The 24,795-nt window shown below is 44.3% G+C and overlaps 1 protein-coding gene across 1 annotated transcript in view; it reads left to right on the plus strand.

Moving 5' to 3' along the window:
* Window positions 1–24,795, plus strand: part of Tgfbr3 (transforming growth factor beta receptor 3) — a 178,863-nt gene that overhangs the window by 147,392 nt on the left and 6,676 nt on the right. The window contains exons 11-16 of the mRNA XM_028782394.1: window positions 444–584; window positions 717–875; window positions 4,893–5,189; window positions 7,404–7,521; window positions 16,973–17,020; window positions 19,799–19,906. Coding sequence (XP_028638227.1) covers window positions 444–584; window positions 717–875; window positions 4,893–5,189; window positions 7,404–7,521; window positions 16,973–17,020; window positions 19,799–19,906 — 871 coding nt within the window. The remainder of the gene's footprint in view (window positions 1–443; window positions 585–716; window positions 876–4,892; window positions 5,190–7,403; window positions 7,522–16,972; window positions 17,021–19,798; window positions 19,907–24,795) is intronic.

A 24,795-nucleotide genomic window follows, 5' to 3' on the forward strand; every position in this document is an offset into this window, starting at 1 on the left:
CACACACACACACACACAGAGTATAATTTAAAAATTATATATTAAAAAACACCTTAGGACCCATAAGAAGCCCCTCTCAAATAAGGACAAGCCTAAGAAAATCCCACTAATTTTATTTCAGTGCCCAGTGTCTCCTGCTATTTGAGAAGCATAATTACTCAACATAGTTATAAATAAATCTACAATTTTTTTTCAAGGGAAAAAAATCCAAATTTTAGTTCAGATCTTCAGGTTGACTTGGCTTTTCTGTATTTTCTTACCACTTTGAAGAATCCTAAAAACCTTGGAGAAACCACTGCTGCTGATGTTTCTATAAAGTCAGATTTTCTGTTTGCACTTGAATTGTCACATGAGTGTTACAGGGTAGGAAGTAGAACCAGAGACATGTGGCATAGTGTTTTCCTGCCAACAGAGGCAATAGCTGTGTGTCTCCTGTCTTCTAGATTGTGGTGCAGACTCCATCCTCTGGGGATAGCAGTGGCTGGCCGGATGGCTATGAAGACTTGGAGTCAGGTGACAATGGATTTCCTGGAGACACAGATGAAGGAGAAACTGCCCCGCTGAGCCGAGCTGGAGTGGTGGTGGTAGGTGTTGGTCTCACTTATTGTCGTCCATTTGGTTTGTTTCACTGGGAAGTATCAAAAAATAAAATTGTATGTTAAAGGCTAAAGCTCTTCATGTGACTGATGCGTCCTCATCTCTTGGTGGTTTTCTAGTTTAACTGCAGCTTGCGACAGCTGAGCAGTCCTAGTGGCTCCCAGGACCAGCTCGATGGGAATGCGACCTTCAACATGGAGCTGTATAACACAGACCTCTTTCTGCTGCCATCCCCAGGGGTCTTCTCTGTGGCAGAGAATGAGCATGTTTATGTTGAGGTGAGATTGGTGTGTTATCCTCGGGTGTCCGGCCTACTACCCTACTCAGCCAGTGCCCTGTGCAGCCAGTGCCCTGTGCAGCCAGTGCCCTGTGCAGCCAGTGCCCTGTGCAGCCAGTGCCCTGTGCAGCCAGTGCCCTGTGCAGTCAGTGCCCTGTGCAGCCAGTGCCCTGTGCAGTCAGTGCCCTGTGTAAGCAAATGCCCTATGCAGATCCTGTGACATTAGCTTGAGCATCTTGCACAGTTCTCACCTTGTTTACTTAGACATCTAAGTAAGGGCTTGGCTCAGAAAAGGCTTCCAGGTCACTTTCTGACCAAAAGAGAAATAGCAGGATTTTATGAATTATGCTAAATGGACATAATGGGTTTTAGTAAATGTGAAAAAGAAAACTGAGCAAAGTGTGAACTGTACCATTAAAGCATCATGCTTGTTCTGATGTCAACACTTTGGGGACAGTTGCTTAGCCATTCAGTGTCAGAGTTATCCATGGACTTTTCTAAAACACCTCATGTATCATCTTGGACTTCCAAGTGAAAAGATATGTCTCCTGAAATCAACTCTGCCGAGTCATTATCTTAACAACAAAACCGTTTTCCACCTGGAACGGCGGTCATCATGCATAGCTTAGATCTGGAATGCCTATGAAAACAATCGACAGTGGTGGTAATAATGAAATAACAACAGCTAATATTTATTACTGTTTTTATGGTGCACTGGATCTGTCATAACTATAATCATAATGAACTGATTTGCTAAAGGGACTCTGTGAGAATGGATTAATTATTAAGATCCAACTTTTGGGTGAAAAATTAGACGCAAGGCTGTCCAACATGACACCTGCACATGGTATAATACTTCCTCCTGGAGACCTTTCTCCAGAGGCCATGCTGTTGATGGCCAGCCAGGTGCTGCTGTAGTAACTCCCCCTCAAATTGCCATTTGAAAAGAAATGAAACATAACTTCATATCGAGGTCAATTTCTAAGTTCCCAGCCTCCATTCTGGAGAAGACAGACCTACGCTTCAGGCTGTCTGCTGTCCGTGAACCCGGAGCGTCATCTGTAGTGTGACATAACTGGTCTTCTGGTCTCTCTGAAAGGCATCATGGTTGCTTTGCACCTCACAGTGAGGGGTGAGAACGGAAGACTCTCATAGGTGAAAATCACCACAGCATCTGTGTCTGTTTTGCAAAGACAGTGCACACGTGTATTGGCACTGGGTTTGAGTGGAGCCAGGCAGCCCTCCCTGTGGTTTTCTTCAGCCCTTCTGCTCTTGACTCCCTGTTGTGAGCGCATTAGGGGAAAGCCATGTTTTGTGTGTGCTGTTCCTAAGTATGTGTCTCTTCTGATCTGAGAGTCCTGTTTTCTTCTGCCTTGTCGGTGTTCACAGTCCACAAGGGTCTTAGCGACTTCACTTAGGCCACAGGTTTGAGAGGATGCTGCTTAGCTGCAGTTTGCAGTTTTCTAAACAAATGCCTATATCTGCTCCTTGATGGCTTTGTGATTTATGCTAGCCAGTGGCTAATCTGTACCCCGCCTTAAATATTTTCATTTCTTTTCTCGCCCCTGGAGTCCTGGCTTACTCTGTGAAGCCAGTAGATTCCCTCTCCTTCTCCCTTCCATTTTTATTTCTATTTTTGCTCTTGTTTTCTTTCCCCTTTTACATTATTTCACATCTCACATGTTTTTTTTTTCTTTTTTTTTTTTTGGTTAAATTTGATTTAAAAAGTAGATCAAATGTTTTTTTTACTGCTATCCTAAATATCAAGTGTGTTAAGAAAGATCTGGGGCTGGGTGAGTTGTTATAAACTATTTTAAACTTGATTGAAACTACCAGAAATAATAAAGAAAATCTGTAAATGTTTCACTAAATAGGATACCAGTTGACCATGCCTTGTCTTTCTTTCCTGGTTTGGACTCCGTTGCTGGTAGGAAAATTTTTTACTTAAGTAAAATAAAACTTCATAAATCTTGGCTTAATCTTGGTTTCTTCTCCAGCTGCCCTCTGTAGCTTTTCCTGGAACCTTCCGTTCCCCCTGGACCACAGTTCCTTCCATTAATCCAAGATCTTCTCCCCTTGCCCCCTCTTCTCGGGTCACTCCTGGGTGATCGCTGGTGACAGGATGGCAGCTTTCTTTTCAGTTCATTTGGCTTAGTGATTGGCACCTAGAGTCACGCTACTGGCAGTTTTTACTGCCGAACCTGAGCTGTTTGCACGCACCGTTTCTTCAGTGTTTCTTACACCAACTTCATCTTTTACGTTAACTATGGCCATCATCCTCTAGGAGAGAGAACTGAGTCCTTGGTATGCAGATGTGCCGGAGCAGCAGAGCATGTGACTTCCTTGGTCTGGTCTCATTCTAAAACCTACAATCTTTCTACTATTCACTCCAAGTCCACTCTACAGCAAGACTTGCTAAAATTTTTTCTCCTCAAAAAGCACCCAAGGAAATTTAGACAGTGAGTCTCAACCTTCCTAATTCCTCAGCCCTTTACTACAGCTCTTCACGTTGTGGTGACCCCCAACCATAAAATTATTTCATTGCTATTTCCCAACTTAACTTTGCCACTGTTATGAATCATAAAGTAAATGTCTGATATGCAGGATGTTTGATATGGAACCCCTGTAAAAGGGTTGTCCGACCTCCCCAAAGGGTCTGCAACCCATGGGTTGTGAACCGTTGGTCTAGACAGTCTGCATTGCGTGCCTTTGAAAGCAAGAAAAGAGACAACATATTTTTGCACCGTAAACTTAGTCCATGTTAAATGGTACTTTTTATTTGCAGCATGTATATAATTTACCACCTCTACAGGATAGAACACCTTGTTCTGCAGAAATAACTTGAGGATAGTGAAAGTGGATATTTACAGAGTGTGGAACAAGACTGGCAACATTGTAATTACCTTCACCTTCTGCCCGTGCTCCTGTGAATACCCCATAGTTACCAATGTGGGATCTTTTGGGAGTGCTATGAATCACAAGTTCCTGCAATGTCAGAGGATTCCCCTGGGCAGGCTCCAAATGTTAAGTTTATTATCTCTCTGTCTTTTAAAGCATCTGGGGGCTCTTGGTGGCTGGGTAAGGACTAACTTTATTTCTAAAGTGTTCAGGTTTACTGTTTATGTTTAGGTTAGTCAAGGAAAGAGGCATCAGAATTGGAAGAGGGTCCACACAGCAAGTCGCCCCATCAAACAATAGAGCCAGTTTTGTTCCAGGGTTTCAGCAGAGGTCAGGATAGCTAAGGTTTGAGTTCTGCTTACATTTGGCTAAGCACTACTTCCTGTTTCTGAACAAAGGAACCTTAATGAGCTCTGGACATGATGCACAGAAGTGATTTGTAAGAGGGAGGATAAATGACTTGGAAATGTGTCTAGTTTTCCCTGAAGCAGCCTCCCCCACCCCACCTCCTCCACAGGCTGGTTTGGTCCTATGGACAGCTGGGACACTTTGCCAGGTTGGTGATGGCCACTAAATCGCACTGTCCTTAATACAAGAAACCAGAGGCCTGCTTACTGACCAAGCAGGATGCATCTGTGGCTTTCTGCTTTTCTAAGTTTGCTCTGCTTTCTTGCACAGTCATCCCTTCCTAGCTCACATGGATTCTCCTCTGTCCTAAACTATTGGGCAGCATTTAAAACTCGTGTCTTGGTAATAATCCGCTATTGTGATATTAGGGGCTTTATCTGTGTTTTGCTTATTTTGGAAAATCCACTTAGGTGTAAGGTTTGCTTTTATTTTACTTTATCTCTACAGACGTGAGGAAGCTCAGAGGAACTCTACCCATCTTGCAACTTGTAGGGTAGCATTTGAATTAAACAATTTGCTGTCATTATGTCAAGTTTAAATGAACGATAACTTTTATCAGTCAGTGTATGTTACTATTAGAGTTAGAAAGTTATAGATGTTATTAAATAGAACAATGTCTCATCCAAAGAACTATGGCAGGATGTTGTCTGGGTGACGAATGTAAAATAAGAAGCCAGCCTATTTCTGACCTGACCTTTATGTTCTTCTGCAGGTGTCTGTCACTAAGGCTGACCAAGATCTGGGATTTGCCATCCAAACCTGCTTTATCTCTCCATACTCAAACCCAGACAGAATGTCTGATTACACCATCATCGAGAACATCTGTCCGAAAGATGACTCTGTGAAGTTCTACAGCTCCAAGAGAGTGCACTTTCCCATCCCACACGCTGAAGTGGACAAGAAACGGTTCAGCTTCGTGTTCAAGTCCATGTTCAATAACTCCCTGCTCTTCCTTCACTGTGAATTGACGCTGTGCTCCAGGAAGAAGGGCTCCCAGAAGCTGCCAAAGGTGCATGGGCTGTCATCTGTCTGGACCGTGATTTGGGCATGTTTGGGTAAAGAGGTGCAGGCTGAGGTTTTAGTTTTGAGGTTTTAAAGCCTTCCAGTTGAAGTACCAATGTGAACAGGGAATGGTGTGCTTTAGTATTTTGGAGAACACATTCTGAAAGTTTGTCTTTCCATGTGTGCTTAGTTGTTTGTGTCTTAGGAGTGATCAATCAGGACTGTTTTCCACCAAGGGAGAGGCCTGGATCTGGCTCGTTGGTCAGATAGCACACCGTGCCAAAAGGACAGGGAAGCGAAAGGACATGATCAGTGTGAGGATTAATTTTTCCAGGTCCCATGGAGACTGGGATTGCGATTGTTATTGTGACCTTCTCTGTGTGAGTTATAGTGTTGCTTCTCTCAGGAGGACTTGTAGGGGAAATCAGTAAATATTTTACTTTTGCCCGTTTCTTATCAGTTCATCTTGTTTGCCTCATGCCATTGCCCATATTAAATGGCTATGCTCTGTTACCATAACAGAAATCAGAACCCTTTGACCTTGCTGGAGCCACCACAGGGGTTCTGTCGGGCCTGGCTTGTGTGGGACAGGTTTCTCCTGCTGTGGCTTCATTTTTTTGTGGCCTGATGTAAATACATATAATTTCCTCCCATGTGTTTATTCAGTACCTGTTACACACAGTGTAAACTGGTGTCTTACTGTCTGTCTTGTCATCATGGGTCCACTGATGTCTTAGACGACAGAGTCAAGCTGTAGCATTTATATGTATAGAATCCTCTCATACAGGGACCGGAAGAAGAAGCAGGAGTGAAAATCATCACTGTTAAATAGATGTCTATTGACCTGAATTCCTTGAATCATTTTCCTGAGCAGTTACTGACTTGAGCTCTGTCTACAAATAAATGCACACCAAATCACCAGTAACCAGGAAACATTTGCAAGGGCTCGGGCTGTTTGTTTCTTCTGGAGTACTGCTACCTTAGGCCTCATCTAGAAATGGAAGTTACAGTGCACCTCCCTCCTGGGTAGGAGAGCAAAGGAGTCAGGAGATGCATGCGGTAAACGGTAAACATGTAGAGGCGGAACCATTAACACTCCCTTCTGCTTAAAGGCAGAATTTCCTTCTCTCTAGTAACTCCCCAGTACTTCTATGACAATAGAAAAGGCCCAAGAACCTTCTAGGAAAAGGTATTGATGATCATCGAGTTTAGCTGCTCTGTGCTATGAATTATGTGTCTGGCCCAGGATCAGCCTCCAAGTTAGCATTGTATGTTCTTATTTAACTAGAGGGCTATCCAGACAGTAAGAGGAAAATAGAGTTGTGAAATGAACTACATATCTGTTCAGCAAAGTGCCTTGCCACAGAAAATTCAGTTTCCCTCTACAAGAAAACTCTTTTCAGGGTGTTCATTTTGGGGTGGTGGTAGGGGTGGAATGTCTTCTTGTGTAAGACCCAGAGAAGTATTCACTTTTCCAGAGGTGATGCTTCCTGCCCAGGTTCTTGATTAGTTTCAAGACTTAAAATATCTAGAAATCGGTGGTTTCAGCTTACCACCTGGGCATCACTCCCTCCCTAGGACCTATGTTCTACATTAAGCACAGTCGACTCCAGGCTAAGCTGTGGATATGATAAACTGATAAAATATTCACTGAGCATGTGTGAGGCACTGGATTAAATATCTAGCACCAAGAGAAAAAAAAATAAGCCACATCAAAATAACAAAAAGGAAAAGAAATGCTGTCAGAAGCCTAATGTTATAGAGTGTAAAAAAAAAAAATCCAACAACCATGACAATGTGCTTGCCTTGTTAGATTATAAATATAAATTCTATCATTGTATAGCAATAAATGCAGTTTCCCACAACTACAGACCAAAGGTGTTACCACAGACCAGTTACACGAAGCCATTATGGTACAGAGCCAAAAACATCACTCCCGAGGTTCACCGAATTGATAGACTAATTCTGAAACTTCTAGCTCTTTTGTGGGGAAGGGGCAAGGAGGATATTTGTAAGCTGTCCATTGATGGTTGCATCTTCCAGTATAGCCGAAAATACACTGGGTCTGCCATATCTCCCTGGTTATTTAGGGTTCTTTGAAAAACACACAGATGGCCGGTTTTCCCGTGGTTCATGATAAGAGGCCAAAGGACAATTGTATGGAGGTCTGGGGAAGGTACTTTCCTCCGAGCCGTGACTGCCTTGCTCTGCCTCTCCACAGTGTGTGACTCCTGACGACGCCTGTTCCTCTCTAGATGCCACCATGATCTGGACCATGATGCAGAATAAGAAGACATTCACCAAGCCCCTGGCTGTGGTCCTCCAAGTAGATTATAAAGGTGAGAATGGTGCCAGGCAGTGGTGACACACGCCTTTAATCCCACCACTTGGGAGGCAGAGGCAGGTGGATTTCTGAGTTTGAGGCCAGCCTGGGCCACACAGAGAAACCCTGTCTCGAAAAACCAAGAGAGAGAGGGAGAGGGGGAGGAAGAGGGGGAGGGAGAGGGGGAGGGGAGGGAGAGGGGGAAGGAGAGGGGGAGAGGGAGACAGACAGACAGACAGACAGACAGACAGAATGAATGAATGAATGAATGAATGAATGAATGGCGGCCTGAGGCCTGTCTTGTAATGATCCCTAAAACATGCCTGGTAAGGGAAAGGAATGACTCCTGCAAGCTTCCTCTGACCTTCACTTGCACAGTGTGACATGTGTGCACACAGACATACAGACTAGTTTCCTCTGACCTTCACTAGCATGGTATGACACATGTATACTCATGTACATATAAAAACACAGAGTAAATATATTTTTTTAAGAATTCAGTACTGTACATCAAAGTGTAGTCTTATTCTAAAATAAATCAAGGCTGGTGAGATATCCCAGCAAGTTTAAGTATTTGCTGTCAAGCCTGACTACCTGAGTTTGATCCCTGAACTCATGTGGTAGGACAAAATCAACTTTCCCAAATTGTCTTCTGACATCCATCCATGTGTGTTCTGTGGTACACACACACACACACACACACACTTTATAGTGAACAAATAAATGTAAAAATTTTTAAGATAAATTAAACACCAGTTGGTAGCTTTAGAAAATAATTCTTTGCCCTGAGAGATTTTCCTTAGGTGATTTTGTCACTATGGCTACGTTGTAATTTATTTACAGATTATTTATTCTTTAAAGAATAGATCAAGGGACCAGAGAAACAGCTTAGTGGAGGAGTCTAGGTAGCATGCAGAAGATTCTAAGCCCCGCGGAAGAATCAGGTCATGGTAAAAGCTGGCTCTGCCCTTGTACTCTCTATTACATTCAGATGTGCTTCTGTGAGGCCACGGCGTGCTGAGGCCTGCACACCATTCTCCCAGCTTCCTGTGTTCGTGGGTGTACTGCCCCAAGCTGCTATAGCGCTTCACCAAAACCATAGACATCTTAGAGAGGGGCCGAGATCTGTGAACATTGTCCATTTAGGGATACTGGCAGAAAGAAAGTTGGCATTTATAAATGAGTTTTCAGAACTTTGTACAAGACCAAATGCTGGTCCTCCTTACGTGCAGGGTGACAAGCTGAGAAAAGGCTGGCAGGGTGGCAGGGGAAGTCAAGCCTCCAGGGTAAGGTATTTCAGGATTAGAATCACAGACCCAGTCGCTCCTTTCCATCCTGAAGGGCAGACAGTTGCCTAGTGAGAGCCGATGAGCAGCTTGGTCCCAGCGGCTAGGCATTAGAGGAGCCATGCTGACTGGTGCTGACACCAGATCTGGGGTTTAAGGCACCCCTAGGATGGCACTTTTGGGCTGGGGTTTGGCAGGATTAAGCAGTGGGTGGCTCTGGAGCAGGCATGAGCTACGAAAGAGGCAGGTAGGTGCTGACAGTTTCTCAGCATGGTTTGCCCTTTGTCGGAAGAGCTGTGCCATTCCGGGTGCACATTCCTTCAGAAAGGCAAGGAGCATGGGGTCGGGACTGGCTCACAGCCATGAAGCTGAGGGCATGGCACTTGTTCCCTCCATACCCAACCGGCAGTGGCAAAACCTCATAAACTCCTTGTTTCATGTTCTTATCTGGAAAGGGGTCATTAGAACAGGGAACATGGAGGTGCCCTTCCCACCTCAACCGTCAGCTGAACTGTTGGGAAGAGCAGATTTCCAGTTCATTTCTGGCCATCCTAAACTCAGAATGTTCATCTGAGACACTTATTGCTTTTGTCCTGAACGTGGTTCAGATTACTTTATCGGTTGGTTTCTGGTCCTCTGAAAGGTGCGGTGGTCTCTCTTTAACTGGGCTGCCCAGATACTGCTGCCATTTTGTAGAGTGTAGGGGAAAGGAAAATGAATAGATTAACTGTGTTGCAAAGAGCTCATAGTTGGTCAACAGCTGGCTGTGTTTTGTGCTATAAAAGCCATTAACAGGAGCAGCCACATCCCTCTGTCCCTGTCCCTGTCCCTGTCCCTTACCTATTTTGAGAGCACTCATTCAGTTGGTAATTGAACACAGCAGCTGCCGTGCCTGGTGCCAGACAGTACTTAGGCCTTAATATTCCAACACTATAACTTCCAGCAATTCTTTCATTCTTTTTTGTTAAACTCTGGTGGTATTTTTCTAAGTAATTTCTCTAGTAAATTAGGTAATTACTTTTATTCAAACTTAGAGTCATTATACTGAATGTTCAGTGTTTTCCTTACATAAAAACCTTAGAGGAAAGGTATTGTTTTTTTTTAATCAGATATCAAAGCAATTTCATGAGAGTCGATAACTGAGGTGAGATTTTATTTGGAGAAGCTCGTGGGTGAACCGTTTATTGGTGGGGTTTGTGAAACAAATTGAAAAGTTGAACCTGAGCTTCCCAGGTAGCGGTATGCAAAGCATCTTCCTTGGCAGGAACAGGCAGGTTTTCTGCTGACTCTCATCTTCATGATGACCCCTCACCCGCTGAGATTAGTTTCTCTGGCTCTGAAATCATTTCTGTTCCATGTAGATCACTGGGCATTGGAATATCACTGGGAAAAGGCAGGAGATCACTGGCCCAGTAGCAGTGGCTTATTTAAAATAATAACAGCTAATGCTGGGAGTGGGAGGTCAGGGTTGACCTGTGGGGTAAGGTTTCCCAGCAGCTTTACTGACCTGATGCTATTCCTGTTGATGTCCTTGCCACAGAACCGACTATCCCTGGCTGTTTGCTCCATCTTTCTTTACTGCAGTTGTGTTTTTATGGACCACAGATAAAGGCAGAGAGTGGCAACCACCACTGTCAAGAACAGGGACGTCTTTCAGACAGCGTGTCTTCCGCTATGGGCAGGGAAAGTGGCCATCAACGCTACATGAATAGTTGTAGATTCTTCCTTAATGGAACCTTCATGAAGGTATCACAGTCACCTTTGGCCTTTAAGTCCTTTGGAATCAGCGCTGGCTAGTCATCTTTTTGCTACTTAAATCTTCAGCAATAGGTGAAGATGCTTAGCTGTTAATGGTGGCAAGGGTCCCGCACTGGTGAAGCATTTGTTTTGTGCTAAATTCGTAAGATGTTACAGAATGTAAATCTCACGGCAGCTCTGTGGAGAACGAGCACTTTATCAAACTTGGCCACACACCTACATATATATAGCAGAACAGGATTCAAACTCATTCCTTCAATTTTACGTCTTTTGCAATCTTTCACATGGAATCTAATTCCTGTTTTTAATAAAACACACACACACACAGATCTGCTGGTACCTACCATAGGGAGCCATTTCACCTCTACCTCCTCCCCACCTCCACCCTCTCCCACTCCACTTCATGCCCTCCCCACCTCCACTCCCTCCCCCTTCCCACCTCCACCCTCTCCTCCTCCACTTCCTTGTCCCCCCACCTCCACCCCTTCCCTTCTCCAATTCTATCCCCTTCCCCACTTCCCCTCCCTCTCCTTCCTTTCCCCTCCCCTCCTCCCCTCCTCCCCTCCTCCCCTCCTCCCCTCCTCCCCTCCCTCCCCTCCCTCCCCTCCTTCCCCCATTGTTATCAGTGTAGCACTCAAGTATTTTAATGAATGTGGGCTAAAAGGCAGGGGAAAAAAATTTAGGGGAAAAAACCCCACATTCTTTGACAGGGTTAAAATGTTAGAGTGTATTTAAAAGTGCAAACCCAAGACACTCTGTGACTTTTTAACTTAAACACACACAAAGCAGAAAATACAAATACCTGATGCGGATTACAGTTCCTGGCAAAACAATTAAAACAGTTGGGAGGCTGCCGTCTGCCTTTGCTGGAACACTGAAGCATATTGGCAGGCTTCCCAAGTCGCCTCGATTTATACCCGGTTTTTAATTCTTAGCAAATTAAACTTTTGAAATTTTGGATCTATCTCCACATTTGAAAATAAAAGCACCTGCATATTATGGGCTGTCAGTAAATGTGGATTTCCTGGCTTTGCTTTCAGCCAAACCAGGGTTCTTTCAGGGAGGGAAGGGCTTCAGAAAGCAGAGTCTGTGAGTTGGAAATTGGTCTAAAAGAGGCGTGACTTTATGGAACACACTTGGATTTTCCAGAGTGGGGGAACTGTCCTCAGGTTAAGGACAAGATGAGGAGAGGAACAGGGAGCTCAGGAGCTGGCCGAGCGAAGATTCGTCCGGCTCCAGCCACGGAGGGGGCAGGGTGTAGATCTCAGCGCTGTTCCAGCCACTTCCCATTTTGAAAACTGCTCTTTGGACGACTTTAAATGTATGCAAAACTGGAATGATCCCCCAGGGACACGCCATCCAGCTTCAGCCACTGTTCATGGTGAGTCCTGTTTGATGACTTCCCTTGGCCCATTTCATCCAGTCAGTCATCCAAGAGATACCACTGAAATTTAAGGAGCATCAAAATATCTTGAGGAGAAGTCTGGGTATAGTAGTATACACATCTAATCCCAGCACTTGGGAGGCAGAAGCAGACAGACTTCTGTGAGTTCAAGGCCAGCCAGGGCTACATAGGAAGACCATGTTTCAGAAGGGGAAATAAGATGTTGAGGAGGACCCCAGTGCTTAGATCACTTAGGAACGCTGCTCTGTAAGCCATGTAGATGTTATGCTGCTTAGAAAGAACCTGGTAATAGAACACGAAATGATACTTTGGGTTGTTTATTATAAAAACATGTTGATCAGGTTCCTACTAGGCCTTTAAGATCTTTCTAGTACAGTGTTTCTCACTCTGACCAGCATCCGCCCCAGGCTGGGTAAGTCTGATTGGGGTGCACTGTAGAATGTTGAGCAGCATCCTTCAGTTCTACTCAGTAGATGCTGTGCCCAATCAGGCTGTGACAACCCAGTAGGATTCTTGAAGTCTCCACGGTTTCAAAGAGCCTCCCATCCCCCATCTCCACCCCATCCCCCATCTTTCCACCCATAACCCCTACCCTCACAACCCTACCACCAAGGGAACTATTGTCATTGTCAAGTGGCAGAGTACAGATACGTTAACAAACCACTGCCAGGCATCCCATAAATACTGAAAAGAATCCGAAGAAAGGGTCAGAATTGGAGACATAAGGTTAGTAAAAATACGCTTGAACAACTGCACAAAGCCTCCCCCTCCCTGGCTCTCCTCTGCCAGATGCCAACAGATGTGTGTGTGCCAGTTTGATGCTTTGTTTCTTTGTGGGCCTTCTAGGGCCTCCAGTGTTTAGAAGAACTGAATTATAACGGAGGCCAAAAGCTGTGTCAGTTACTCATGCATAACCCACCCCAGGCGTGCGCATCCAGAAAGCCGTGCCCAACAGCCCGAGGGGGGAGGTTTTGGTTCTAGAGGTAAACCAAAAGTTGTTCAGAGGATATGAAAAGATTTGATCCAGAATGTTGATTATAGTGTGTTCTTTCTGCAGAGAAATCTACTGTTAAAAGCCTCTCTACAGCGATATCTAGGCTTCCTTTCTAACAGCCTTTCCCCTAAGCCCAAAGTCAGTATTGTTATGGCCGCTCTCTTCTTTCAGCAGTGGGGTTTAGTTACAGGGCTCTGGAAGAGACGATGCTATTTTAGTTATGCTCAGAGGTTATGGGGAACAAGAACTGTTAGAGGATAAACCCTGGAGCCTCTGCCCTGCTGTGTAGGCTTGTCTCTGCACGGATGGTCATGAAGAGACTCGACTCAAGGAAATGAGGCAGGGGTGTTTCTGTTTAGCTCTCTGGGAGGGCCCTATTTGAGGCAAGGGGAGAGTATTAGATCACAACCTAAGTCCATTAAGAACTTTTAGACAATACCATTCATCAGGAAGGCCTTGCCATAAAACTTAAATGCTTACATGTGAGGTCTCCCCCAGGGAGAATCATTCTTTTCAAACCACTTGGGGATTCTGAGTGAGAAAGTTTAACCGCAGGCGGAAGACTTCATGGAGCTCTTCCCAGAAGTGAGTGTGTGCACACTTCTTGCGTGATGCACACTGTTGAGACCTTCAAATGCCTTTGCACTTACTTCAGTGAATCAAACTGCTAATTCTTGAAAGTAGGTGGATTTTGTGGTTAGATGCTTCCACTTCGTGGGCTTCTTACGGTGGAAATAAGAGGAACAGGATTTTTGTCCACTTTCTTATACTACACAAGTCTATAAATGTTAGAGTTAATGTTGTCAGTGCTACGATCAGCTGATACTCAGGGGAGTGCAGTCCAGGCAAGCACCCTACCAACTGTGCTAGATCCGCAGCCAAAAAATGCATCCCTTAGAAAAAATGTATTTTGTTATTTTATGTGTGGGAGTGCCTTGCCTTCATGTGTATTTGGGTCCCACTTGCTTGTCTGATGGAGTCAGAGGCCAGAAAAGAGCATATGATCTCCAGAAATTAGAATTACAGATAATTGTAAGGCTCTATGTGGGTGCTCAGTATTGCACCCAGGTCCTCTGGAAGAACAGCCAGTGTTCTTAACCATTGAGCCGTCCGTCCCTCCAGCCCCCATTAATGCTTTTCGTAGTTGGTGTAATGAGTGTAAGTTCTGTATACTGAATTGTATCATTTTTTTTTCTAAGACAGTGTTCTAGCTTCATGTCTTTTGTGGTGATAAAATATCCAGCCCTCCCCCAAGCCGCATAGAAGAGGGGAGAGGTTTGTTTAGTTTGTAATTCTAACTTACAGTGTATTCCTTGGAAGAAATCAAAGCAGGAGCTTCAAGCATCTAGTCTCATCACACCAGCGGCCAAGAGTAGCAAGAAGTGTCTGCGTACACATTCCTTTACACTCAGCGCCATTTCTCATATGCAAATGTAGAGCCTGTGTAGGAATAGCCCCGCCCACACTGGGTGGAGTCTTCTCACAACAATTAATTTAAGGTCGTCCCCCACAGACAGGCTTACAGGCCACCTTGTAGACAGTCTCTCAGTAGGACTCTCCTCCCAGGTACTTGTGCGTTGTGTCACATGAGCAATCAAACATCACAGACAGGTTTTCACTGTGCAGCTCAAACTGGTGCAATGCCACCGTGTACCCAAGCTGTCCTTTAACGAAGAATAATCCTGCTTCCACCTCCCAGGGATTGGGGTTATAGGATTATATACTGTGCCTGGCTCTCTGAATTGATTTTTTTAAGCACCTTAATTTTCTTGGTAACTGTATCAAAATGTAACTCAAACGTTTCCTCCTCAGAGGGCCGCCAAGATCTATTCTCATGTTCAGGGGTCCATACAGTTACTGATTATTTAGAACTGGACTTGGTCCAGTTGAGCTTGTTAGCCCAGAGAACGAGCAACCTATCTCCTTTAACGCTGTCAACCTTATTATTTAGTTTTAATTTGGTAAAAACCAGCTTGCATTATTTTGGTCTAAACTCTACAAGTTCTTTTTTGTCATTGTTGTTTTGCTGTGAGTTGAAAGTGTCTCCTTCTTCATTGAATGAAGAACGAGCTGAAGCTGAGAGACACTGAGCACAAACCACTTTTAAACCCTGAAGAAAAAGGTGGAGCCTGAGCCAGAGGTTCTTCACCCTTTTTCTATAAAGGGCAGAGAGATAATATATTGGGTTTGGGACATACCCAGCTCCTGTCTCAAGCACTCAGATCATGTGTACTGAGCAGGACTGTAGTGCACTGTGCTCATGGGACAGACTTAAGTTTCATGTGATTTCCACCTCATGCAATAGTCTTCTTTTGCTTTCTTAAATAAATCATTTCAAATTATAATTTCCCATTTCAGGCCACAGCACCCTGGTTTAAGCCCATCTCGCTGTGGCGAGCAACAGGTGCTGTGCACAGCAGTTACTGAGGCAGGACTTCCCCAGCTGAGGGCAAGGACACACACTTCTCTGTAGCCTGGAGGCAGGAGTCAGAAGCTGTGGTTCAGCCCTTGCCCTGATGCCCAGCTGTGATCTTGGGATGGTCACAGGATATCAGAATCTCAGGCTACTCATTTGTAAAATAGTAATTGCAAATTCTTCCTCTGCCTGCCGCCAAGGATGAGGTTTAGTGTCATATAAAACCTCAGATCTGTAGCATTCTGTGACTGGGAAGCTACAGAATTATTGAAGCACATAAGCATTTTGTCTTACTTGTTTCCGCCATTTTCCGAAATGGTGTAAACATTTTAAGCACCTGTCACCAGGCAGCTCTGGAAGTCAGAGTCTCTGCCACTCTGAAGCTTCCCTTGATGGCAGGACAAAAAACAAAACAAACACAACCAACAACAACAACAAAACAGCCCACCTCTGGGAACTTCCCCCCCCCCCCCCCCCCCCCCCCCCCGCACTGGCACTGTTGCATGTTGGGAAGTGACCTGTGTAACAGGAAAGGAGGGTGAGCAGTGTGGGAGAGATCAGCTCTGCAGGAGAGACCAGGGCCAGCACAGCAGGAACTAGCTTGTAAGGTGTAATAGAATGAGCCTGTATAAACCGTAAATAGGAGGGGCCACCAGCATGAGGACCTGGGAAAGGGGAGGGGACACTATATTTCATTGGAAACAGACTGCATTTGTTTTTCTCTGTATACAAAAGGGAGTCCCTGGGGGCTCTCCGGAGTTCACTTTGAGGGGACCCAGTAGGAGAAAACATTTGGAACATGGTGAGAAGAGAGAGAATCTGGTAATACAGCCAAACCTAACCCTGCGGTTAGGAGAGAAGTTACAACAGCTGTAGATAGTGGTGGTGGTGGTTTTTCCAGACAAAGTCTCACTATGTGACTCTGGCTGTTCTGTACCCCTGGTCTCTTTGTAGACCAGGCTTAGCCTTGAACCCACCTGCCTCTGCCTTCTGAGTGCTGGGATTAAAGACACAAGCCACTATGTCCAGCTGAAAGCTGTAGATTCTTAAAAGAATGTTTAAAAGGGGGAACACTGTTGTGACTGTATTGGAGACGCATGGTATTTGGTGGTATTGAACCCTTGTATAGGTAACCATAAGAATGAATACATGCACGCAGACAGACTCAGAGCCCTTAGATTCAGGTGCCTTTGGGTTTCCTTCAAATTGGGGAGCTTCTGCAACGGTTCATTAGCAAACTACAGTGCCTAACATTTCTGAGATGGACTTTTGGTATGTAAAGAGGAAGACTGGCAATAGTGACGGAGAGATGGCGCAGCAGTTAAGAGTGATGGCTGCTCTTCTAGAGAACCAGAGGTTAGCTCTCAGCACCCAAGTCAGCTGGCCCACGACTGCTTATAATTCTAGCTCCAGGGGATCCAGCACCCTCTCCTAGCCTCCAGTAGCACCCCCACACAGTTACACACACACACACATACACACACACACACACAAAGAGACAGACACACACACACACACGCGTATTAACAAATAGAAAAAGTCTGCTCTGCTGAGCCTGATGATCCCTTACGTAAATGGAATGCATTGTGACTTATGCTTTTGTTTCAGAAAATGTTCCAAACACTAAGGATTCCAGTCCAGTCCCTCCTCCTCCACGTAAGTCTTTATGCAACTATTTCCAGGCAAAGCCTCCGGGCTTTTCTAAGAATGTGCTGGTTAGGGAAGAAGACGTGCCAAGCTGAGCTGATAAGGAGTACTGGGCTTTCCTCCCCACTTCCTCTTCCTTTCCCCTCACGCTTTTCTTCTCCTTTCCTCTGTCCTTCCTTCACCCCCTCTCTTCCTATTCCTGTGGTCTCTACCCTTGCTGTATTAAACCTTCATCTGCTGACCCACTGACACATGGAACCGGAGCGGCAAGGCTTCAGCCTCACTTTATCAAGTCAGTTATTTGTGTGCTTTTTTTCTGTCATCCAGTGAGGAGTGTTTGTTTCAAATTCCATCTGTGGTGGTTATCTGCTCAGAGGAACACAACACCACACATTCAAGACTATTTTTAGGTCAAGGGATAGAGAAAGCTAGGGAGAGTAAGAGAATAACTGTGTCCAGCACCATTGGTACAGAATGAGTTGAGAGTCGTGTAGGTGGCTATCACTTTGTATATTATTAAAGTGAGTTTCCATGATTATCATTGGCATAGAATTCCACTTTGGTGTCTTGTCACCCACCCAAGGTTCTTTTAGATGGTGTGTCCCTGTGAGGAGAGTCTGTATCATTTTCCTCCTGAAGATTCCCAGGACTGGTTCCCATCGCTGACCCCAAGACATACACAGTGTTCTTTTATTTAACTTTCTTTTCTTTTTCTTTCTTTTCTTTATTTTTTTTGGTTGTTTTGTTGTTGTTTTTGTTGTTGTTGTTGTTTTTGAGACAGGGTTTCTCTGTGTGGCCCTGGCTATCCTGGAACTCACTCCATAGAACAGACTGGCCTCGAACTCAGAGATTCACCTATCTCTGCCTCTAGAGTGCTGGACACAAATCATTCTTCATAGTACTTTTATAAAAAGCCCCTTTTTATATTCTAAGTGGCTTATTTCCAGAGGATTATGGAATAATGGAGTACCACAAACTCAGTAACAGACACAATGGGCTGATCTTCATAAATGACATCTCTGTCTTTGGAATATCAGGCTGTCTTTACTAAAAATTTATGGGCATGCCGTCTTTGCATTGGCAGGCATACAATGGCCCAGCGCCTAGCGCCTTTTTGTATCTGTCCCATGGACTAGATTAAACTTCCTGGCCTGAAGGGTTGGTCTGTCATTGTAACTTCCACCAGACTCTTCCTGGTTTCTCGTTCCCTGTTCCTTCCCAGGACTGCCTCTTTGTCATAATGACTCATTTTGTGTTACCTCCTGGCTGTGGTGGGTGGAGTCACCCTCATTATTCCAGAACATAAAGGAACACACCAGCAGGCATGCAGCCGGAAGAGCTTGAGTCCTTCGAGACTCCTTCCATCAGGCAATACTGAACAACAGCCTTTGAATGGCTGTGGCTACTTAGGGGTCACCTTTGCCTATAACAATCTTTTGTGCTGATGTGAGTTCAAAAGCGAAGAGGTTTCATTTCTAGAATGATCAGTTAGGGTTGCTTCTGAATGGAGTAAAAGAAGAAATTGTGACATGGAGAGAAGTTGCACCTTCAATTTAAAAAATATATATGTATATATACATGTATATACACACACACATATATACATGTGTGTATATGTGTGTTAAAACGGACTGTTATCTTACCAAACAGTTCTTTACAAACTAGTCTGAACTCAAAGATCCTTCGTCTTGAATGAAAGGAAGTATCCAATTTCTGTGAGCTGAAGTCAGTTTCAAACCTAAAAAAAAAAATCTTTGCCAAGTAGAGGAACAATTAGTTATATAGTTTTAAATATTTTTCTGACCATAAAACTGATGTGGCACCCACTGAGAAGTAATTTTCTTCATGGAAAGATCAGAGTTGGAAAGGTGTCAAAGAGCAGGTTGTTTAAAGCAAGGCTGTTGGTGAGGATTAAGGTTGGGGCTTACTGTGGACTCCGTGGCATGTCCTAAGGCACAAGAATAATTCATTCTGCTCTCTTTCCCTCTCATCTTTCAGACTCCGTAAGTGTTCTCAAAAACGTTTCAGAGCTAAGGCTCTAGTGAATCTCATTGCTCACAAGTACCCGAGCAGGAAGCAAGGAGTCTGATTTTGATAGTGGAAGTTTACATTTTTTAAAAGTCAGGGTCTCACTGCATACCCTTGGTGGGCCTGGAACTCACTACATAGACCAGGCTGACCTTGAACTCATAGTGATCTGCCTGCCTCTGCATCCCGAGTACTGGGACTAAGAGTGTGCACAACCTGGTTCTTTACCATCTAAAGTATTTTAACCTGTGACTTTTCAAGTTACCTAGGTTCTCAGACCATAGATTTTAAGTATCACAAGGTTTATAAATCTTATTTTTAAAGCTGACGTTTTGGGGAGCTGGGGAGATGACTCAGTGATTGAGAGCACTTGTTGCTCTTGCAGAGGATCCAGGATCCCCAGCACCCACATGGTGGCCCACAGCCATGCATAACCCCAGGTCTAAGATAGGAGATTCAACAGGCACACATGTAGTGCACTTAAGTTCATGCAGGCAAAGATTCATACAAACAAAGTAAATTAAATAAACCTGAAATTTTTTATTAAAAAAGCCTTTGCTCAGAATAAATTGCAAACAGAATATGTAAAAGCCCAATCAATCCGTTTTTTCCTTTGTCAGAAAATTTGCAAGTAACAAAACATAGAATTTAGTGTAATTATAGCCTCTGATCTTAACTATGGCCATGCTTGTGAAGTAAGAATGAAGCTGAAGTATGTGAGACAGCTTGACATCATGTTTGTCTCTTTCCCACTTCTAGAGATTTTCCACGGCCTGGACACGCTCACCGTGATGGGTATTGCGTTTGCAGCGTTTGTGATCGGAGCACTGCTGACAGGGGCCTTGTGGTACATCTACTCCCACACAGGTTAGTGACTGCTCACTCGTAGCTAGGGCGCATCTGGGCACCCACCACAGGGGGCACCTGCCACACAGGGCACCCGCCACACAATAGACACCAGTGTTTTTGTTGGACAGGTAACATAATAAGCAAAAAAAAGAGAACATCCATTTTCACTATTCTTATATTTATGTATTCAGCGTTATTATTTAGGCCACGTAAAAATGTAACTCTGTCTAAGTGATGCTTAGAAAAGAAATGTTTATCCTGTTGTTAGTTGCAATTACAGTGCTGGTGATATTCAGCTTCTAAAATAGTTCTAATCTTGTCATAGAACTTAAAGGGGTCTGTGTAGGATGACTAACTGGTACTAGAAACCAACTCTCCAAAATGAGAGACTTTGGAATAAGCTGATGTGATGAGGGAGACCACAGCTGCCAGGGCATTGGATAATGCCCTCTCCTGCCCTCAGTCAGGGACTCAGGGACTCCAAACCACGATCTCCTGGCCTTTAACTCGTGACATCTTTCATAAACAAGATTCTCCTATGTTTACAAAGTTTAAATTTCAAAATATATTTTTATGACTAGAAAAAATATAGAGTAAAACAAAGAAGTTAAAGCTGTGCTCTCCCATCCTGCCTTCCCATTTTGATGTTCTTTTGGTAAATTCAGAGTTGCCCTGATAATCCCGGCTCTGCCTCCCAGAGGACTGAGATTACAGTTAGCCGTCAACCTTCCGTGAATTTTACTAAGTTCTGGGGGGTTCTATACCCCAGTCATCATGCTTGGGCAGCTGGTTCATCCCCAGCTCCCTGTTTTCTGCTTGTTTCTACACAGAGCCTCAAACTCTTGAGAAAAGTATGTGACAGGAGCTCGTTTGTTAGCTAAAAGTCTGACTCTCTTTTCACTTCAAATGCTACAGGTTCGTAACAAAGTATTTTAGATTGTGGCACAAACAGCAGCAGACCTTCTACACTATGGTGTGAAAGCCTAGCGGCAAAAGCTTGAGAGAGTTTAATAGAACTCTAAGTCCTCAAAAGTCACTCCCAACCAGCAGCTTTTGAGTGAAATGTGTTTCTTGTCAGAGAAGACAAAGGCCTGAGTGGGGTGGTTCCGAGCGTTATATAAATGCCTGTGAGTCATTTGGAGACGTTTTCCTCATGCGAAAGTTCAGAAAAGAACCCGAAGGGACAGCTTTTAGCAGAGTAGAATTTTGGAGTAAATAATTTTATCACAGCAATACTGACATGTTTAGATCTCAAACTAATAGTCCTTTGCAACTTTTTCCAGCCTCCTGCACGGAGGAGGTTCTAGGGCACTTGGCGGCCTATGTTGTCTACAGGGAATAAACTTGAAAGTACTCCAAGAAGACTGTAGCCCTGAGGGTTTTATGTGGGGCTGATCGCCCACAGATGTTTTCCATGTGTCTACTCAGCCATTAGCTGGCTTTGGTCTTAGAGCTGATCCTGAAACCCACATGGTCCATCTTGGGCTAGGAAGTCAGGCCCAGGCATAATACAGGGTTATCCAATGATACTCACTGTGGAAGCAGACCCCACTGAGATCCCTCTGTCAAAACCAGATTTGTCCAAAGCCAAGCATCAAGCTGATAGAGGGCAAAGCTGAGTGTTGTGTCCTGTTCCTCACTGAAGTTGGAGGTGGTTGTACCTCAACCTCTTTCATCCAAACAAAAGCGTCAGAGGAAAGCTGAAAGGATTGTTAATACGAAAATAAAGTTTGCACACAGATTAAAGGCAAAGAAAAGGCCCTTCTAGCAGTTTATGTTTGTGCCAACTCAGAAACTAAAAGACCTGTAGATGCTATTGTTTGGCTTTAGCTCTTGATGTTGCTTTTGATTCCACTCCAAAATGACTTTTCAGTCAAAGCTGTGGATCCCAGCTGATCTCATGAACAGCTCACAGTTAATCTTAGTTCCAAACAAACACAAAGAGGGCTCCATTCCGAACCCAGTTAGTTTCTGACGTGGGTCAGCCAGCAGCAAGCTTAGATGAACAGACAGTCAGAATGCTGTGGCCAGCAAGCAGAGATGGCCATCCAAACACCAACTCAGTCTAATTTCCACAGTAAGCTAACTGTGGAGTGCAGACCTTATATGGTATATTTGAGGGTTCAAGCTGCTTTGCCTCTGTGTCCAGAACAACCTTTCATTTGGATCACTCCCTCTGCTCACGGTCAGCAGCCTTTCCACAGTATACAAGTCACAGATTGGAATCCTGACACTTATGTTCCTGGAATAGCTTTTAGTCTAAAAAGATGGGGTTCCCTCTCTGTCATAGAGCAACTCTGGGCACAATGAGATAGCTGCCTTTGGGATCCATTATTTCTGTTTGGAGAACCCCATTTTAAAACCCTATTTCACCGTGTACAAAGGAGAGATGGTTGAGGGTTAGGTGTGGTTCTGGTCCAAGGTTTTTCACTTCTGGGGACACAGGTACCAGAGTCACAGGTGTGCTCACATCTGTTGTTTTCTGGAAGGCAAGATCTCTGTGTTTACTTTGTAGGAAACCTTTTTAGCTTCATCAAAATAGTATGTGAGTGACTGTATGGTGCCTGAACGACTTTCTGAGACGGCCAGACCCACCCTAACTTCACTCTTTTTTTTTTCCATCCCTGTAGTAGCATTTTTAAAACTCTTGTCTGGTCCTGTGAGATATTAGCTGACATTTCTGAGTAACTCAATATGTGGCTGCCTCTTTTTGCTTGGGATCCTCTCTGTTAACATTCTACTGCAGAAAATGGTGGTTTATTTCTGCTTTACCTGGGCATCCCAATCATCCATCCATTTCCCTTCTTACCCCTAGCACAGTCGTCCTCAACCTTCCTGATGCTGCAACCCTTTAATGCAGCTCCTCGTGCTGTGGTCACCCCCAGCCATAAAATTATTTTTGGTTGCTGCTTCATAACTGCAATTTTATTAGTTATGAATCTTCATGTAAATATCTGATATACAGAGTATCTGGCATGCAACCCCCGGGAAAGGGTCATTTGACCTCCAAAAGGATCTCGAACCACAGGTTGAAAACCGCTGCCACCCTGGTACAACCACACTGAAATCTTGGTCGGATACATATTCACTGTTTCTGCAGTGATGACCACACGTGTGCTGATTACAACTTAGCCATTCGGTATGATAGTTCCATTACCTCTCCCCCATGTGTTTCCACACATGGTTTTCCAAAGATCAGTAACGTTTCTCTGCCTATCTGTATCCCATCCCCCACTAGCTTAGTTTTCTAGGCATTTATCACCAGTTTGTCTGGTGACTGCCAGCTGTTATGATCTCCTGATATATCCCCAAATGGCGTCCATTTTCTTCCACAACAAGATGGCTGTCGATGGCTCCACATTAAGAGTACTGACTGTTCCTTCAGGGAACCCAGGTTTGGTTCCCAGCATCTATGCCCAGCAGCTATTCACAGGCATAAACTCACTACTCACTATTCTCCTCCCCTCTTAAAAATGAAACAATGTTTAAGCCAGCTGGACCTGTCTAACCTGTCCCATTTCACCCCCAATCTGGAGGTTTTCTTTGGGTCACAGATGTCTTAGGTGGTATATCCCACACCTTCCTTCTTGGTTTAAAGGGGACATGGGAAATACATGTTTCCTTTATGTTGTGAGTCCAAAATATCCTCTATAGAAACACTTGCTCAACAGACATGGTATCCACTGTTAGATTATAAATAATCCTTTAGAATTCCAAGAGTGATCCTCATTTTCTTCTAGCTCGAAAGATTGCTGCTGAGGGGTTTGATACCACTTAGATTTATATTTCTGATTCTCTCCATGTGTGAGCTGTCTTTCCTTTCTGGAATCATCTTTATAATAATAATATCCCTTGATTTAGGGGTGTTTTCATATTTTGTGCTGGGAATTAATTGGGTGTTCAGCTTAATAACCAATCCATCATTCCTTCAGTCCCTCTTTCTTAAGTGTGTGTGTGTGTGTGTGTGTGTGTGTGTGTGTGTGTGTGTGTGTGTGTGTGTTTAGGGTGATATAGAGTATCTCAGCACAGCCTATGTTGGCTTTAAGCTCACTATGTGGCCCAAACTGGCCTCAAATTTATGACCCTCCTGTCTTACACACCTAAGGTGGCAGGCGTATGTCACTCAACTTTTCTTTCCTCTCACCTTTCTCACCCCTGTGTCCTGCACTCTCTCACTATATAAAGTATTTGAAAGGCGAACCTCTTAACTAGTCCTCTGCTTCTTCATTTCTTTCAGTTACTCAGAACACTGCCTTGAGTTTTTTTAATTCTAAGAACTATAACTTTCCTTTGTTTTGTTTTAAAGATCTCTTCTTCCCTTATACCTGGGTTATCTCTCTGAAAATAATACAGGAGTAGTTCCAAATATGGAGGTCCTAGCCATTCAAACTTCTGTAAGGTGTGTTGAGGGGACTGTTTTATGGATGAGCCCCAGGGTCACCCCTGCACCTTTCCTCTGAGCTCATCGAGTTTTTCCTGAAACAGGTCTTCCTGTTTCCTACCTGCACAGTATAGGTCTTAGAGAGAGAGAGAGAGAGAGAGAGACAGAGAGAGAGAGAGACAGAGAGACAGAGACAGAGAGAAAAGAGAAAAGTATTAAAAAAAAGTGCTGACATAGCAACACAGGAAAAAAAACCCTCAAACTTCCTGGGTAGGGCACAGTACTGACACTTTTCCTGAATGTGGATAATCAAATACACGTCATGTTCCAGAGGAAACAAACATGTAGGCTGTCACAAGGAGACCAAGGCCATTCTGCTTCAGTTGGTGTGAGGCTGCACTTGGCGTCAGCAGAACCCAAGTGTGTGATGTCTCTACAGCAGCACCTTGTACTCAGCTGTGGTGTCTGAGACTGGGCATTTCCAGTATCCTCAAGGTCACCCTCTTCAGAGGGTGCATGGCCCTCT

Source organism: Grammomys surdaster, unplaced genomic scaffold, assembly GCF_004785775.1.
Source record: "Grammomys surdaster isolate TR1022 unplaced genomic scaffold, NIH_TR_1.0 751, whole genome shotgun sequence".
In the NCBI taxonomy this organism is placed as follows: domain Eukaryota; kingdom Metazoa; phylum Chordata; class Mammalia; order Rodentia; family Muridae; genus Grammomys; species Grammomys surdaster.